The sequence below is a fragment of the Nematolebias whitei genome, chromosome 14 (assembly GCF_014905685.2).
Source record: "Nematolebias whitei isolate Nwh7 chromosome 14, NemWhi1, whole genome shotgun sequence".
In the NCBI taxonomy this organism is placed as follows: domain Eukaryota; kingdom Metazoa; phylum Chordata; class Actinopteri; order Cyprinodontiformes; family Rivulidae; genus Nematolebias; species Nematolebias whitei.
Genome location: NC_056511.1, coordinates 34,984,094 through 34,999,531, shown reverse-complemented (window position 1 = coordinate 34,999,531; position 15,438 = coordinate 34,984,094). Strand labels below are relative to the sequence as shown.

The 15,438-nt window shown below is 40.1% G+C and overlaps 1 protein-coding gene across 1 annotated transcript in view; it reads right to left on the bottom strand.

The window, feature by feature from the left end:
- Positions 1 to 4,598: 4,598 nt before the first annotated feature.
- Positions 4,599 to 15,438, bottom strand: part of acaca (acetyl-CoA carboxylase alpha) — a 47,874-nt gene continuing 37,034 nt past the window's right edge. The window contains exons 43-53 of the mRNA XM_037688059.1: positions 15,127 to 15,270; positions 14,911 to 15,031; positions 12,637 to 12,733; positions 12,141 to 12,237; positions 11,921 to 12,056; positions 11,669 to 11,846; positions 11,474 to 11,586; positions 10,683 to 10,837; positions 8,815 to 8,985; positions 4,807 to 4,943; positions 4,599 to 4,725 (exon numbers count right to left, since the gene is read on the bottom strand). Coding sequence (XP_037543987.1) covers positions 4,599 to 4,725; positions 4,807 to 4,943; positions 8,815 to 8,985; positions 10,683 to 10,837; positions 11,474 to 11,586; positions 11,669 to 11,846; positions 11,921 to 12,056; positions 12,141 to 12,237; positions 12,637 to 12,733; positions 14,911 to 15,031; positions 15,127 to 15,270 — 1,476 coding nt within the window. The remainder of the gene's footprint in view (positions 4,726 to 4,806; positions 4,944 to 8,814; positions 8,986 to 10,682; positions 10,838 to 11,473; positions 11,587 to 11,668; positions 11,847 to 11,920; positions 12,057 to 12,140; positions 12,238 to 12,636; positions 12,734 to 14,910; positions 15,032 to 15,126; positions 15,271 to 15,438) is intronic.

Sequence of the window (15,438 nt, the reverse complement as noted above, 5' to 3'; positions counted from 1 at the left end):
ATGTGTTACAGGCAGCAGCTTCACCTGCTCCACAGTACACAGGAGCTGTTCGGCATACAATGGGTCATTTAAGAGATTTCTTATGTTTCGATATCAAATCTTAAAATTTGCAGCATTTGAGGACAAGTTTAGCTAAATCTTTGGGTTTCCTGAAGCTTAAACATCCTTTCATTTTATTTTTCAGTTTTAGCTTCTCTCCATTGGTTCCTTTCAAATTCATAATTAAATTCAAAATCTTACTTTTAAACTACAAAGCCCTCAACAACCTAGCTCCATCTTATATTAGATATCTTATTTCTCCAGATTTTCATAACATAGCACTTTGCTGTCAAACTGCAGGTTTCCTTGTGGTTCCCAGAGTTTCCAAAAGCAGAATGGGAGGAAGATCTTCCAGTTATCAGGCTCCTCTCTTGTGGAACCAACTTCCAGTTTCTGTCCGTGAGGCTGACACATTGTCCAGTTTTAAGACTGGGCTTAAGACTTTTCTTTTTGATACATCCTATAGTTAGGGTTGGCTTGTTATGCTGCTATAAGCTTAGACTACTAGAGGACAAATTGACCTCAATCCCTTAAATTAATTTTTAAAATTGAATAGTTTTCATTTGATAGGCTGAGATGGTGTAGAGGCAGGGCAGCTGACCCGGGACCCGAAAGTCCCAGGTTTGATCCCAAGTCATTGCACATCTCATGGTGTCACTGAGCAGGACACCCTATCTCCATTTGCTCCCCGGGCACTTTCAATAGCTGCCTACTGCTCCACCTGGGGATGGACGTGTTAAATGCAGAGAGCCAATTTCGCCACTGTATGAGAACATACAACGATGACAATATATAACACATTATTAATATACTATTTCTCTCAACATGTGATTCTTGGCCTGCCATTGTGTATCTGTTCCTCCTTCCTGTTCCTACCAAACCCAGCCGGTCGAAGCAGATGGCCACTCGTCCTGAGCCCGGTTCTGCTAAAGGTTTCTTGCTCATGAGGGAGTTTTTCCTTTCCACTGTCGCCTTCATGCTTGCTCAAGATGAGAGTCCGTGATGTAGTTAAACTCAAAACAGTTTGCTCCTCAGATAAACACCGTTATTAACTTACTTTGATGTATATGAATGTCTCTGTTCAGTGTCCTGAGATGACTTCTGTTGTGACTCGGCGCTATATAAATAAACTGAATTGAATTGAAATGAATTTATTATCAACTCATGACATCCACATTTTGGATCTTGTTGAGAAGTGGTACTCCTCTTGCATCTACAGCAGGTTTTCCTGTTTGTGAATTCACTTTTCTCTCTGCCTTCCTAGAGCATTCTTTTAATATTTAATTAGCTGAGGCCGACTGAAAGTGTGCATCACATGTTTATCACAGAAGGTTGTAATCTTTGACCCCTGTACATTTGATAAACTGCCTCGCTGACCACCAGAGGTATTTGTTGCCTTCTCTGCAATCTCATGTTCTTGCAAAGAAAATATTTTTTACTAGGAAACTAGCTTGGTTTGTATCTTTCAAAGCATAAAGTGTTACGTATAAGCATTAAAAAAGCTAAGATGTTTTAAATCTCATTTTTAAAGTTATGATTTACTTTTGCAAACCCTGACAAACGCTTACTGTGAGCACTAAACACTGCTTTTACAACTTTCGAGCCTTAGAAAAATAGATTTTTGTAGCAAACATCACCAAATTATAAGTGTTTAACAGTTTCGTATCCACAGCATTTACAGTCACACTTTAATAAGTCTGATTGAAATATTAACAAACAAACAAACAAACAAAAAAAAAATGGCTGGCATGAACGGCAGAGATGAGCTGAGCTCTTCAAAATCCTCAGCCTGGAGAGAGGCAAAGCAGCTGAGGCCTGGCACTCCCTCTGTGTCACTCCAGTCTTTGTCACGGGCAAAAAGACTCGTGTTTTCAGGCAGTAATCAGACAGCCCTGGGGCTCTGTAAAGACCCTGTTCTCTTTTCATATCAACTGTTGCATACACCCCGCTAATTGGAATCCTGCAACTGGGTCACAGGCTTTGTCTCTCAAGTGCTGTGAAGTCATTGAGACGCGTGAATGTGGAATTATGGGTGCCTCGGATGCGTGATTGTGCCTAGCCTCTGTGCTGTATTAATGCCTCCTTTTCAGTTGCGCTGCAGACATTGATTTTCTCTCTCGTTTTTTGATTTCTCGCCGTTCCTTCATAGATTTGCGTTACTGTTATTGCCTAAAACTGGCAGTCACCGGGGTTTGCCAGTTAGGAGAACTCTCCAAAGTTGTCACTATAAAGATGTGAAGGCTTTAATTGTTGAAGACGATCAAGAAGGCAGATAAGATTTCCTTTTAATCCGCAAGCTGGGGCCCCATGGTTAAACTAGAAATTTGGGAATTTCTTGAAAGTGTTAGGAAACTCTTTCCTTTCCTTTGGTGGCTGAGGACTAACCTGATTCTGCATTTTGTCAGTCATTAAAAGCAAAATTAGCCAGCCTTGCGTGCCACCACAAATGAGCAAAACCCTCTGGGAGACCTGGGAGACCAAGCAAGGCACATTTCCAATTATACATCCAAATGACTCATTTTCTTATTGGGTCTGCTATAATTGTGGTGGGTATTGGGTGCATGCAACTCAATTTGTCTTACATATTTGTTGGTTGGATGGTAATAGAGTTGACAGAGCCAAGGGGATGATATAAAAGAAACAGCAAAAAGGATGAGATAGATCCCTCAATATTTGTTTGATCTGCTTCATCCTCCTTAATACTGTTGAAGTTTAAAACCCAGAAAGAAAATGCTACTTTAATAATTATCTGTGGATTTGAAGGACGGGATCATTTTTAAGGAATCAGATAGCGTCTCTCCGGACTGGTATACTTTGTTCTGACTGCTGAAATTAATGAGGCTTCCTGTGATGTGATTATCTGTCCCATGAATCCTCAACGTAGAAAAATATTTGTCAAATTGAATTAGTGCAAATTCTTGAAAAGTTCCTTTCGGTTATAACGTGTCTTCAGTGGGACGAGAAGTTAAAAGTTTTTGACACAAACACGTGGAATAAGTTGATCAGCTTTAATAGAGTTACAGACGTTTAGAGCTCATCCCTGTAAATTCAAAAACATCCTCGCACGGACAACAAAAAAAAAAAAGAAGTTACTTATAAAGCAACCAGCCTGCAGGTGAATGTGAACACAGAGAAGGCACAACTCTCCACAAAGCCAGTAGGATTTCAACAAAACAAAAAACACAATGATCTAATGAAACAAATCAGTGTAAAGTTGTTTAGCCATGGAGATGTTAGTTTTTGTTTTTTTTAGTTTTCTATCATTTGCCTTTTAGTAACAAACTCATGACAGTAATTTGAGATTCAGACTTTGCCTTAAGGAATTATTATTTACAATAAGTAACAATTCATTAACAGACTTTAAATAGAAACATAATGATGGATGAGTTTCATGTGGTGTTTGAACCACATCTGACGAGTAACGAGACGTTGAGACAGTTGAAGGGCAGCATTTGTTATTTCTGAATAAATATTGTCTGATTTAGCTGATAATAAATTTATATGTCTCTTTGGTTAAAGACCTAAAGCTATTGTGGTGCTCGAATGTGCAAACGCAACTAAAACTACTCCCTACACAAGTCTTTTTTCTGCTTTTTTCTCTCTAGATTGATGCATTAGTCGTTCTTACTTAAGCTTTTACTCATTCCATGTGCGTTACTGTTTCTGTCACTTTGTGCATGCACGTGTTTCCATATTTGTCTGGAGATGTGCAGCAGTGAAAACCGTGCAGGTCTGAGTCTGGCTGCAGTGTGCGGGAACAGTAAGCACTAAAGTGCCTGTTAAGCAGCATGTGTGGTGGGAGAACAGAAGGGACAGCTGTGGTTTTGTTGGGAGGCAAGATGCCCACTGCTCGCTGCAGGGTAACTGTGAAACAGTCGGTGTCTAAAAGGGACCCTGTCCCCGCTCCCTGCTGAGCGACCTCGGCCAAAATCTGCTTTAGTGGTCCCCGCCATTGTTCAGTAGCTAAGTGCTTCTCATTTAGTCGAGCAACACCCGTCAGACCATTTTGGCTAACTCTACAGGTGATGTGTTGTCACTGTTGAGCTCATCATCAAAACACTTGTAAATCTTAACAAGCATATGTCACAAACCAAGGTGCATTTTATCAAAGCTAAAGCATTTTAAAAAATATATTACACTGAACACTCCAGGTCAAAATGGAAGGAAGCCAGCGATTATTATGAAAGCATACCCATCCTTTCTAGCCTTCTTTGTAAACTCTAAGAATAGTTTTAAATACTAATCTCGATGCATTTTCACATTGTCATTTACGAAACTGCACTTGAAAATAAAACTCACATACCTAAGTGACAACTAACACACATGAAAGGTCATTTACAATATGTCATAGCTACTGCTAATCACCTAAAATCCTGCAGAGAATCACTGCCAACGGTTCATCAGTAACCTGGCAGCTACCAGGGGCCATCACGTTGGCTCCTCCTGCCTTGGTCTTCAACCCAGGTCCCAGAGAAGAGCAGAGCTGGCTGAGCCGGGGCTCTCCTGGCTGTGGTCGTGCACCGAGCTGTGCCTGAGCCAGCGAGAGGGAGAAGAGGTCGTCAGGAGGAGGCTGACGTCTCCATAGTGGACAGGATGCGCACCACCTCGGCTCTCTGCGTAGGTGAGATGTGTTGGGTCATGTGAACGATGGAATCCATGGCAACTTCGGGATTGGCTTGAACGAGGCTGGACAAAACAAAGGCGGAGAACGAGTTAGCTTTTACTGACGTTTTACCACTTTAAAGCTTCATTGTTAAAAATGATCACCTGCGAATCTGCTTGAGAAGGTGGTCCCGGCGGATGTACTTGATGTTTTCATCAATGATGGATCTGGCACCCTCTTCTTCAGCTAGCTGCCTCTCCAGCCATGCGACCACTTCTTCATTGTTGTCCCACAGATACGCCTGAAGGAATCATTGATGTTAAAGTCCAACACCCACCATTATAGTCCCAAGTGTCCTTAACGGGTAACCACTGTAGTACAGTATGATGGTTATATGTTTTTTTTTACATTCAAGTCAGGCAAGTGACAAAAAAAAAAATATATATATATAACTATCCAGTTACAGAAACATCTGAACACATGGCCGATGATTATTGAAGGCTGATGACGCCAAGAAAGGAACGAGCCACAGGCAGGAGAGTGTATTCCTGATGGAGGAGTATGTGAGTGAGGACGATTTCAGTGGAGAAACTTGCAGTGATTTAGAAAATATCTTTGATGATTTATCTGCAAGTGATGAAGAAGACAGCAGAACTGTTCCGAGTGAAGTTATTGCACAGCAAGGAGGGCCTGCTCTGTACATGTACGAGCCACCATGAAGACAAGAAGACGTAGCAACACCAGAAGACTCCAGTCCTGGATGGACCTACTCAGCTTGAAAACACTGTCTGGAGTCGATGGACACACCGGCATCTCTCACATCACACGAGTGACTTCAGTCGCTGCAGTTGTACACACACAGCTGCTCTGAGACATTTTACTTTGTGTCAGAAGAAAATACTTTAAATTATTAACCAGTTTTTAAATTGTACTGGTAGGTCAAGTAAAACCAGAGTTAGGATAAGTAATTCATGTCACATAGTTTTCAGAAAATCATTGTCATACTTGAAGCGGGTGCATGCAGCAAATAAAATACTTCAAAATACACACTCATCTCTGACCCCCCACCCCCTTCTGAGTGCGGTCTCAAGTTATTTGTCAAGTATCTAAAAAAAACTACAGTAAGAAGAAAAATATGTAACAGTTGAAGAGAGTCAGGCGGGCGATAACGACTCAGTGAGTAAGAAGGACAGAGCTGCGCCGTCACACGGAAGAAGGAAGCTCAAAGATAGAGATGAGGGAGAAAAACAGATTCTGATGACTGAGGAGAAAGAGGAGCTCTATTATTCGTTTTAGACTAGGAATGAGATGACGAGCACACAGAGGCCTGCGAGCGGACTGCATGACCAGTCCTTCCAGTTTCCCAGGTCCGGTGCATACAGCATCTCTCCTCAGTCTGGTACCTCCCCTTAAATCCAAATGCCTGCATCATTGCTGAATCATAATCTTCCAGTTGAAAAAGAGCACTGGTACAAGGTGGTGCAATGAAGTCGGTCCATTTGACTCTCATTTGTCCTGGATGTTTTTGATTTTCAGGAAATAATGGATGATTACTCGGTCCTTGGCTGTGTTTCCACAGAACTGTGCAACACATCGATCCAACATTTTGTTCCTGTGTGAGCAGTCTGGTGTGCAGTAAAAATCTGTCCGTCTCGCCTGATCCGGATCCTTTCTTGACGGCCCATATACGGAAGTGAAGGGCTGTTTTCAAAGCACCAGCTTGAAAATTCACAACGATTCATTTAAATAACTAAAAACTATTTTGTATAACTTTTCAACATTTGCCACAGAACAAGGTGTTTATTTTTATGTCTATCATATTTAGCTGGATGTGCAATATGAAAAAAAAGGTGGGTGTTTAAAGGACAGAGGATGAATCATAGAAAGTAAGATTCAAACTATTTATGATTTTAAAAAGTACAACCCCCACCCCACTATATTTTGTAGAATGAGAGTGACCTGACAGCAAAGATAACAAAAAAAATACAAAGAAGCTAATTTTAATTTATATAGCCCATACAGTACATATACATATATACATAAATATGCAACAATCTGACTTTCTAATCAACAAATATCAATAACAGCAAAACGAAAATTGAGGGTTTGAAGTCTTGTTGACCGTGTCTGTTAGGAAAATTAGTATTCATGAGTGCTGGCATTTCTGATCCCAAACAAAGCCAGGCTGGAGGGCTTAACAAAGATTTGGTAACGGGGGTGGGGGGTGGGGGTGGGGGTGTATGCGAGTGTGTGTTGGTGGTGGTGGGTTAATAGGCTCCGACTTCTCCTGAACAGTCATGCTTGAGGTCCACAAAAACATTTAATGCCCTTATTAATCATTTTTAATCTGTTTGCTTTTAATTAAGAAACAGTGTGTTGCTGTGCTATCTGCGTGTGCCAGGGCTGTGATTAATAGTGGCTTAAGACAGCCAGGCCTGATTGTGGTAATGTATGAGCTAACAAGGCCTTTTCTTAAGAGATCTCAAACAGCGAGCTGGCTCCTGTCACCCCAGCAGCTGCTGGTCTGAACCCGAGCCGTCGGCCAGGAAGGAACCACATCTTAGAGGGATGTTAATTTTCACTGAGCATTCTACTATAAATGTTTATTCGATACTAACCAGTTACCACTGTCCCTTCTTATCTGGTGTTTTCTTATTTGCAGGCTATTTAGGTTGCTGCTGACCTGAATGTGATTCATCTGCCTCTATAGGGAGTCCCTTGTCTTACAGCTTACAGCTGCTGGACAACTGGTTCATGTGGCTGATATGCAAAACTGTTGAAACTGGGCAGCATTAAAAAAAAAAAAAACATCTGTCGCCAGCTGCTGTCCAAAGGGTTGGAGCTACACTCAGTCAGCAGGATGAGAGGCTCATGAGGGAAACACCAGAGAGCTCATCAGGATTAACTGGTTAGCAGTGACTATGTTTCAAAATTAATAACACAAAAAATAAAAACTAATTTTAGCACTTAAGTTTCTAAATGATAACGGAGCTTTAGAAGCACGCTAAAAAAAAAATTACATCGCCACGCTAAGAAACAAAAGTTAAAAGCCATAAAATTACGAAAATAAAGTCGTACGAGACCTTTTTTTTTTTTTTTTTACAGCTGTCCTTAACTTTTTTTTCCACGAGTCAGATCCACGACACGACCTGTCAATCAATCAAGTAGGCGTGTCAGCAAATGACCAATCCGAAGCTAAATGCTCCTTACCTGCAGAGAGCTGGAACCTTACTGTAAACAGGTTCAAAGTCCTGATATTGATAATAATGTGATGCTGATGTGCTCACAGATTACACAGTTTTTCTCACCAAGCGCTGTTTTCAAACGGAAACAAAAATGAAAGTCATGACGTAATGACGCCACGTTATGCATCGCAGAAGCAGCGAACAAAAACACAACAGTAGGTTGCAGTATTGGAACACATTTTGAGTAACAGCGTCAATAACAATAAAGTTTAACAAACATTCTTCATTTTATGACAGTTAAAATGCAGTAAACCCTGATTTATGATGTCGGAGTTTGGATAATATTACAACTCATTTAGCTTCGGAATGATTTGCTGACACGCCTACTGGATTGATTGACAGGTCGCGTTGTGGATCTGACAAGTGGGAAAAAAAAATTGACAGCTGTATAAAAACAAAAAGTATATATATTTTTTTACTTTATTCTTGTAATATTAAGACTTTATTTGACTTTATTCTCGTAATTCTACGACTTTATTCTCATAATTTTATGGCTTTTATTTTATTTTATTTTTTTGCGTGACCCTAAATCTCTGTCGTACTAAATGCATGTATATTATAAATGAAAAACTTTATTTGTCCTGAATGAGGAAATTCTTCCAGAGTTTTAAGATGAATAATTAAAAATGTTAATTATAAAACAATTTAAAAGCAATATTTAAACAAAACTAATTTCAGTGGTTGTAAGGAAAAGATGAGAAAATAACATTTCCCCTATAAAAGGCTGGATTATATTTTCTCTTTGAGATATTTGGGGTATTTTGGGGTTAAACACTCGTTTGGTTATGACAAGAAACAAAACATTTATGTAAAGATGATCTAACGATCTAAACCAACTAAATAGTATTTTTATGGTATTTTTTTCTCTGAGCAACTGAAAAACTAGAGACTCAACAGCAAAAGTTAAAACGGTGCTTTGGGTTTTACCTTAACGGTTCCCTCGGCCTCCACAAACCAGCGGCGCAGCATCGCCTGGATCTGTCCATCTGTTAGCTCGCTGTTGGCTGCTTGGATCTTCTGCTTCACTGTGTCTTCTAGCAGCAAACGCCGCAGACGCCAGTAGAAAAACTGACGTGACGTTTGCCATTCGAGGATGTCCTTAGAGAAAAAAAATGCAACCAGTTAGTGTGTTAAGATTATCCAAATTATTAATTCAATGTAAAATATATAGTTTTTGTGCTGATCTGCTTAAAGGGTGTCACAGTGTCAAACTTGATCAAATGTTTAGAGTGTGCATGTTTTCTGATAGTAGTCAGAGTATAATTCTTGGCTGTGTGTGTCGGGGGAGGGTGTGTGTGAATGTATCATTCATTCCACCTTTATTTAGACAGGTTAATCCCATTGAGACTCGGGGACTCATTTACAAGAGAGACCTGATTTTAACAAAAAGTGATGACAACAGTGGATAACAACAACAATAGACAATCAAAGTATGCGTTCAAATGTATTAATTTTTTTCACTATCACTTAAGCCTGTCGCGATAAACAATAAATCAATTAATCGCATGATAAATGATAATTATCTACTTTATTTTCCATTCATCGGCTTCATCGTTTCTTCGTGTCTCTCTCTTTCTACTGAAGACACTGGATGACAAAACACTCAACTCCAGTGTTCTTCACTGACCCCCCCCCCCCTTTCTCTTTTCTCTTTAAAATCCATTTTAACCATCCAAAATTGTGCTTTTGGATCATTAAAAGCAGCTAAGCTGAGAAGCTAAGCTACGAGCTAAGCTAACAGGCTGACCTTGGGGAAAAGCTCCGTCTTGTCAAAGTTCCAAAAATTCACAGTTGAAACCCGCGCCTTCATGTAAAAAGTTGTTTTTCTCTGCAAAAAGAAGCTGAGAACTTATTTACTGATTTTTTTATTAAAAGCTTTGTGTGAAAAATGTTATGCTAAAGAGCTCAAACCACACAGAGCGTCCGCCAGTTTGAGAACTGAAAAAAGGAAAGAGAGACCATTTATGTCACGTCAAGGGGCTCCCTCCCATTTTTCTTAAAGAGACACGCTGCTCGCTCCCTCACTATCTATCCTTCTTTCAAACAGTCTTATACTGCCATCCCGTGGTCACAAAAGGTACTACATACAAAACAAATTGACCAACATTTCTTCTTAAATTTTACAATAATTACTAATTATTGTCAAATTTCAAACAATAGTATCGTTTATCGCAATAATTTCCAAGACAATTAATTGCCCAGCAAAAATGTGTTATCGTGACAGGCCTACTATCACTCTGCTTTGACAAAAAAAATAATAATATAGCCTTCGGTATAATAAAGGCAAGGGTCTGTTTTTTCCTTATTTTTGTAGATGGAAGTGTAAAGCCTGCAGAAATGTGTATTGATGAAATATAAACTCTAAATAACGTGGTCACAAACACCTGAAGATGTTTTTTAAGAAGCAACGAGCAGAGAGATTTCTGTAGGCATGTCAAGGTAAATATGAGTACTATGTGTAATAAAACACTGACTGCTATCCAACCACGAAACCTCCTTCTGGTCATGTGAGCAAAGTGTGTGTGTGTGTGTGTGTGTGTGTGTGTGCGTGTGTGAAAGATGGAAGTATGAAGGTGCAGAATGAGATGGGGCTGCCGCAGGCTGCTCTGTAGTTGCAAAGGGGATCGAGCAGGGTCATCAGGAGATAATTACCAGGATGAGTTTCTCAGGCTGGTCAGACTAAACATTATTCACTCGACAGGTGCAGCAGCAGCAAGACTGATGCTCGCCATCGGGCTTTTCATCTTTTACACTTCTCGAACATTACTACTGAAGCAACACATAAAAGTTCTCACCGTGATGACGCTCTTTTCTTGCATGCGACCTGGAGTGTCATGGAGGTCTGCAAACTGCACAGCCACTTGATGGTAGATAGGCAGCAAGAACTCTTCACGCTCCTTAAGCTTAGACTCCAGTTCTTTTCGATCTGTGGGGCTCAGTTCTGGAGTTCCTGTTGGAGTTTAAATTAACAATGATTTCATAAAACTGCAGTATTTATAAAGGTTTGATCGCAGTTTGAGTAGATATGATAGAAATGCTTAAAAAAATCCCTGAATGTTAGGTGGAGTTTAAATCTGAGATAAATACTCCGTCCTCCGACAGCATTCCCTCAGCATGTTGACCTTTCCTTATCACCTTATCCCATTAACATCAATCCCACATGAGAATAGACCAAAGAATCAAGTCTGTCTGACAGCATTTTGTTTAGGAGCTCCTCCAAACCCCTTGCTGATTTTTTTGTCAATTCCAATCTGAAAGCTCTCCAGCCCTCCGCAGTAACCATCCATTCCACCGGTTCTGCCGAAAGCGCCAATCCTAATGGAGAATTGGCTCAAACCAAAATCAATAGACTGCGCAGGAGAGCCGGTGATTGATCTGAGGGGGGCTGTGATTGACACGTCTCCCGGGGGAAGTGCAGTGAAGATGACACAATCACCACCAAATAAAGCAGGATGCTGAAAGCACACATGGTCCCACCTGATGTACTGCTCCCCCAACTAAAATGAGGACAAGGTTGTGACGGTGGGACAAAAAGATGCCTGTACAAAAAAAAAAAGAAGTAAATATTAGAATTAAAGGAACTAACCCAGTCTTTCAGCCAAAGCCATGTAGACTGGATCTATTCTTCTCATGGTTTTCACCAGGTCCTTCTTCCGGAACTTGATCTCCACAGTTCCTTCAGGTTCCAACACCCCTCCTCTGAACACAGGAAGCATTCAAGTGAATTCAAGCTCATTTTCTACTAAATGTAAACAATATCGTCTTGGTTGGTTGAACTCACCGGCTGTCCTTATCGGCGTACATCTCCATGTGACGAGGGTTGATGGTGGGATCTATGACCACCCAGGAGCCTCCCCTCAGCTCAGCCTGAGGGGGGATGTAAACCAGAACTGGCTGTTTGTACTCTCTCAGCCCGTCCACAATGTAGGCCCCGAACTTTATCACTTGGTCGTACATGTCTAAAAATAATTTTCAGGTTAGAAAAACACTAAGTTTAATCCCATATGGATTGATTATCAGGAAGCAGCCTTACCTTTCATTCCTCCAGAAAAACCCCTCCAGTTGGCAAACACTATGAGAGGCAGACCCTCTCGGTTCAGGTCCTTAATGGCCTGGGCTGTTTTGAAAGCAGAGTCTGGGAACCACACCTGACCTGCCTGCTGGATGATCTACATAAATATGAAAACTGCATTAAAAACAAGTCGACTGAAAGTATAGTGCCTGTGTACCTGTTCCCACTGAGCACCACTTACCTTCGCCTCAGAGTCTAAATTAGCTGGGTCAGCTGGAATTGACAGCTCCACTGACCTGGTTTCCACAGCAACAACACCAGTAGGTATCCCACCCAGTCTGTAAAGAGAGGCCATGCAGCATCCATATCACAAAGACACCATCATAACAACATAGCTTAGAAGACTAATGTTTATTATGCAAGATCTTTTGGGGATGAATTTTATTTTGTTTTGGAGCAGCTATGGTGCAGTGGTAGAGCAGCCAACTTGGGACCAGAAAGTCACAGGTTCAACTCCCCGCCATGCCCATATGTCGTGGTGTCCTTAAGTAAGACACCTAATCCCTAACTGCTCCCTGGGTGCTTACATAGCTGCCCCCTGCTCCACCTGGGTGGTGTATCTTACGTGTGATGGGTTAAATGCAGATAACTAATTTCATCATTGTATACATACAATGATGACAACACACAGAACTTTATTATTTACAATGTTTCTTATTGTTTGATGTAGAACGTACCTGGCTCTGCCCACCACCACACTCTGAGCCCAGGGCTGCATGATCTCCATAAAAGATCCATGATCAAAGAAACCGCTCTGCCAGGAACCCTTTGGAGCTTTTTAAAAAGAAAGAGTGACGAGGGCAAAACGTTTTAGTACTTATGTGTCTGTGTGACTCAAATTCTATATGAATCAATTTAGCAAATAATCATCCCTTGATATTTCTATAACTCCTGACTTGACTTCACATTTAGTCTAGCCTCTTTTTTTTTCTGTTCAAAATCTGTAATCTTGGCAGCAGTCATGATGGATGATTGTATAAGCAGCCTCGCTCAGCTCTTTTTCTGCTTGCACACCCTGAGAAACATGCCCAGGCTCTGAGGTTACTGTTCAGCTAAGCCTAGACATTCGTCGCTCCCAGAGATGACGGACTTCCCACACAGACTTGCCTTGATCTTTTTGCCAAACAAAGCTGTTAGTCCACTGATGTGGACCCTGCCCAGTCCTGACCCACAGTGTAAAACTCATTGCGGCAACTTTTGGCATGACCTGTGCTTTAACAACTTTACTAGCTATTTTTTTTAATTGTTTAACAGTTTATTTCTTTTGATGAATTATTCCACCCTTTTACTGTTGGGATGTCAGGCTGAAATGACGGGGGCTGTGACTTTGAACAATTGCTGAAAAAGCACTATTGATAATTAAAAGAGAAAAAAAATTAAGGTTTCTACGTATATTATCTTCAAAGTCAAAACAGGGGTGGGTAATGTCTCAAATGTATATCCATGAATGATGGATTTTTCCCTTGTGAAATATACTAAATTAATAGATTGCAACCACATAGTTCATAGCTATGTTTAAGCTTTTTTTTTTTTAAATCTCTCTGAATAAAGTGAATCAGTAGCAAAGCAGAATACAGTAGTCCCTCGCTACGTCGCAGTTCGCTTTTCACAGACTTGCTCCATCGTGGTTTTTCAAAGAAAGATTAGACATGACACACAATTGGCTGATTGATGGATGAGCCACACAAGTGGCATGGAATTTCTATTTAAAATAAATTATTTTAAATTTAGCACCTGTGTGCAGCCCACAGCTGTGGGAGAAGCTTCCTCCTGCAGCTGATCAGCTGATCTTCGCTCTGCACAGAGATCAGCTGATATCCGTGCAGAGCGGAGAAGTGGGCGTGGCCGAGAGAGCATTTGGAGGCAGAGAGCTGAAATCATGACATTCTGTGCTCTTTTAGAGCATTTAGAATTTAGAAATTTTTTTTAGAATAGTGCAAGAGTGTATATATATATATATATATATTTTTATATATATATATATATATATATATATATATATATACTACTAAACTAAAATATATAAACTAAAATAAACTACTACTTACTACTCGTACTACTACAGAAATCACCACAAGTACTGCACATTTGTTACATGTAACTGGGACACTGTGTACACAATTTCGTTCCACCACATATACCACATGTGGCGCGAATGACAAATAAAGAAACTTTGACTTTTGACTTTGACATTTACTGTAGTGAGAAAAAGGTGGCTCTTTTTTAAGAGTAATATGATTATTGTTGATTCACAATGTAGACTTATGTCTTTGGTTTTCACATTAGTACTAATTTTATGTTTTGTTTTTAGTTTTTTTTTTTTTACAAACATGATCAACCAGAAAATGTGTTTTTTACGTGTCTGGTTTTGAAAGGTCTTTTTGGGTGTTTCAATTACAGGTATCGTTTTTGTTGTTGTTGTATTGTCACGTCTATTAAAGATCTTTTAAAACTAGACCACAGAAAGAAAATCTAATAATTTACGAGTGCAGCTGCCTGATACAAAATGAAAAAATTGCTACATTTAATTTATATTTATACGTTCTCTTCAGTTAATAATGTAAAGTTCCATATAGAACAATGCATTTGAATCAACATGTTGGTATATATTTTATGCAAAAATACTGAGATGTTAGATCCAGGCTCTGTGTCAGAGATAAAGTGTGATATAGGACATTTCGATATCTGTTCATAATTCTTTTTAAAATAAATTAGTTCAAGAACTGAATACACATGAGTATGTTTGCATTTCTTAAAACAAATATTAAGACAAAGCCCCCACACACTGTTAGACTTGCAAAAAGGCAATCACCATCAGCTTGAGATGTTTATGTCCTTCACCGTAGATGTACAAACTAGATTTTCTCTACTAAGCCACATGCTAATATTTAATCACAACTTGAACTCAAAATGAGCAGCATGTTTTTCTAATCACTGAGACAGAAACTCACTCTGGCTGGGACGTCCTGCCAACATCCAGCGAGGGTCATAAGGAGCCTTGGTCGGCACAAACTCTACTGGACGATCTATGGAATCCTTAGCACACAGGATGGGCACTGGGCTAGACATACACTGGGAAAAAACATCATGTCATCATTTTAGTTTAAATAAATTCAATGTCGCTCCTAGCATTTGGATGAGTGGATGTATCACATGGATATTGTTACCATGGGCATGTAGGAGAGCCACTGCAGCAAAGTAAAGACTCCCTCAAAATCATCACTGACAGTGCTGTGGGTCACCCCGTTGTTGTGCATGATCTGAATGCCACCAAGCTGATTGTTGGATGTGTAAACTTCTCTGCCCAGCACCTAACACAAAAAGACAAATGTGGACATTTTAAAATAAGAAGTACATGTTACATTTTCTCCAATTCTAAATGTTTATACAGTAGTCCCTGGTTTATCGTGGGGGATCCGTACCCTGAAGACCCGCAATAAGTGAAAAACCATGAAGTAGGAATAGTAGTACAAGTGGTT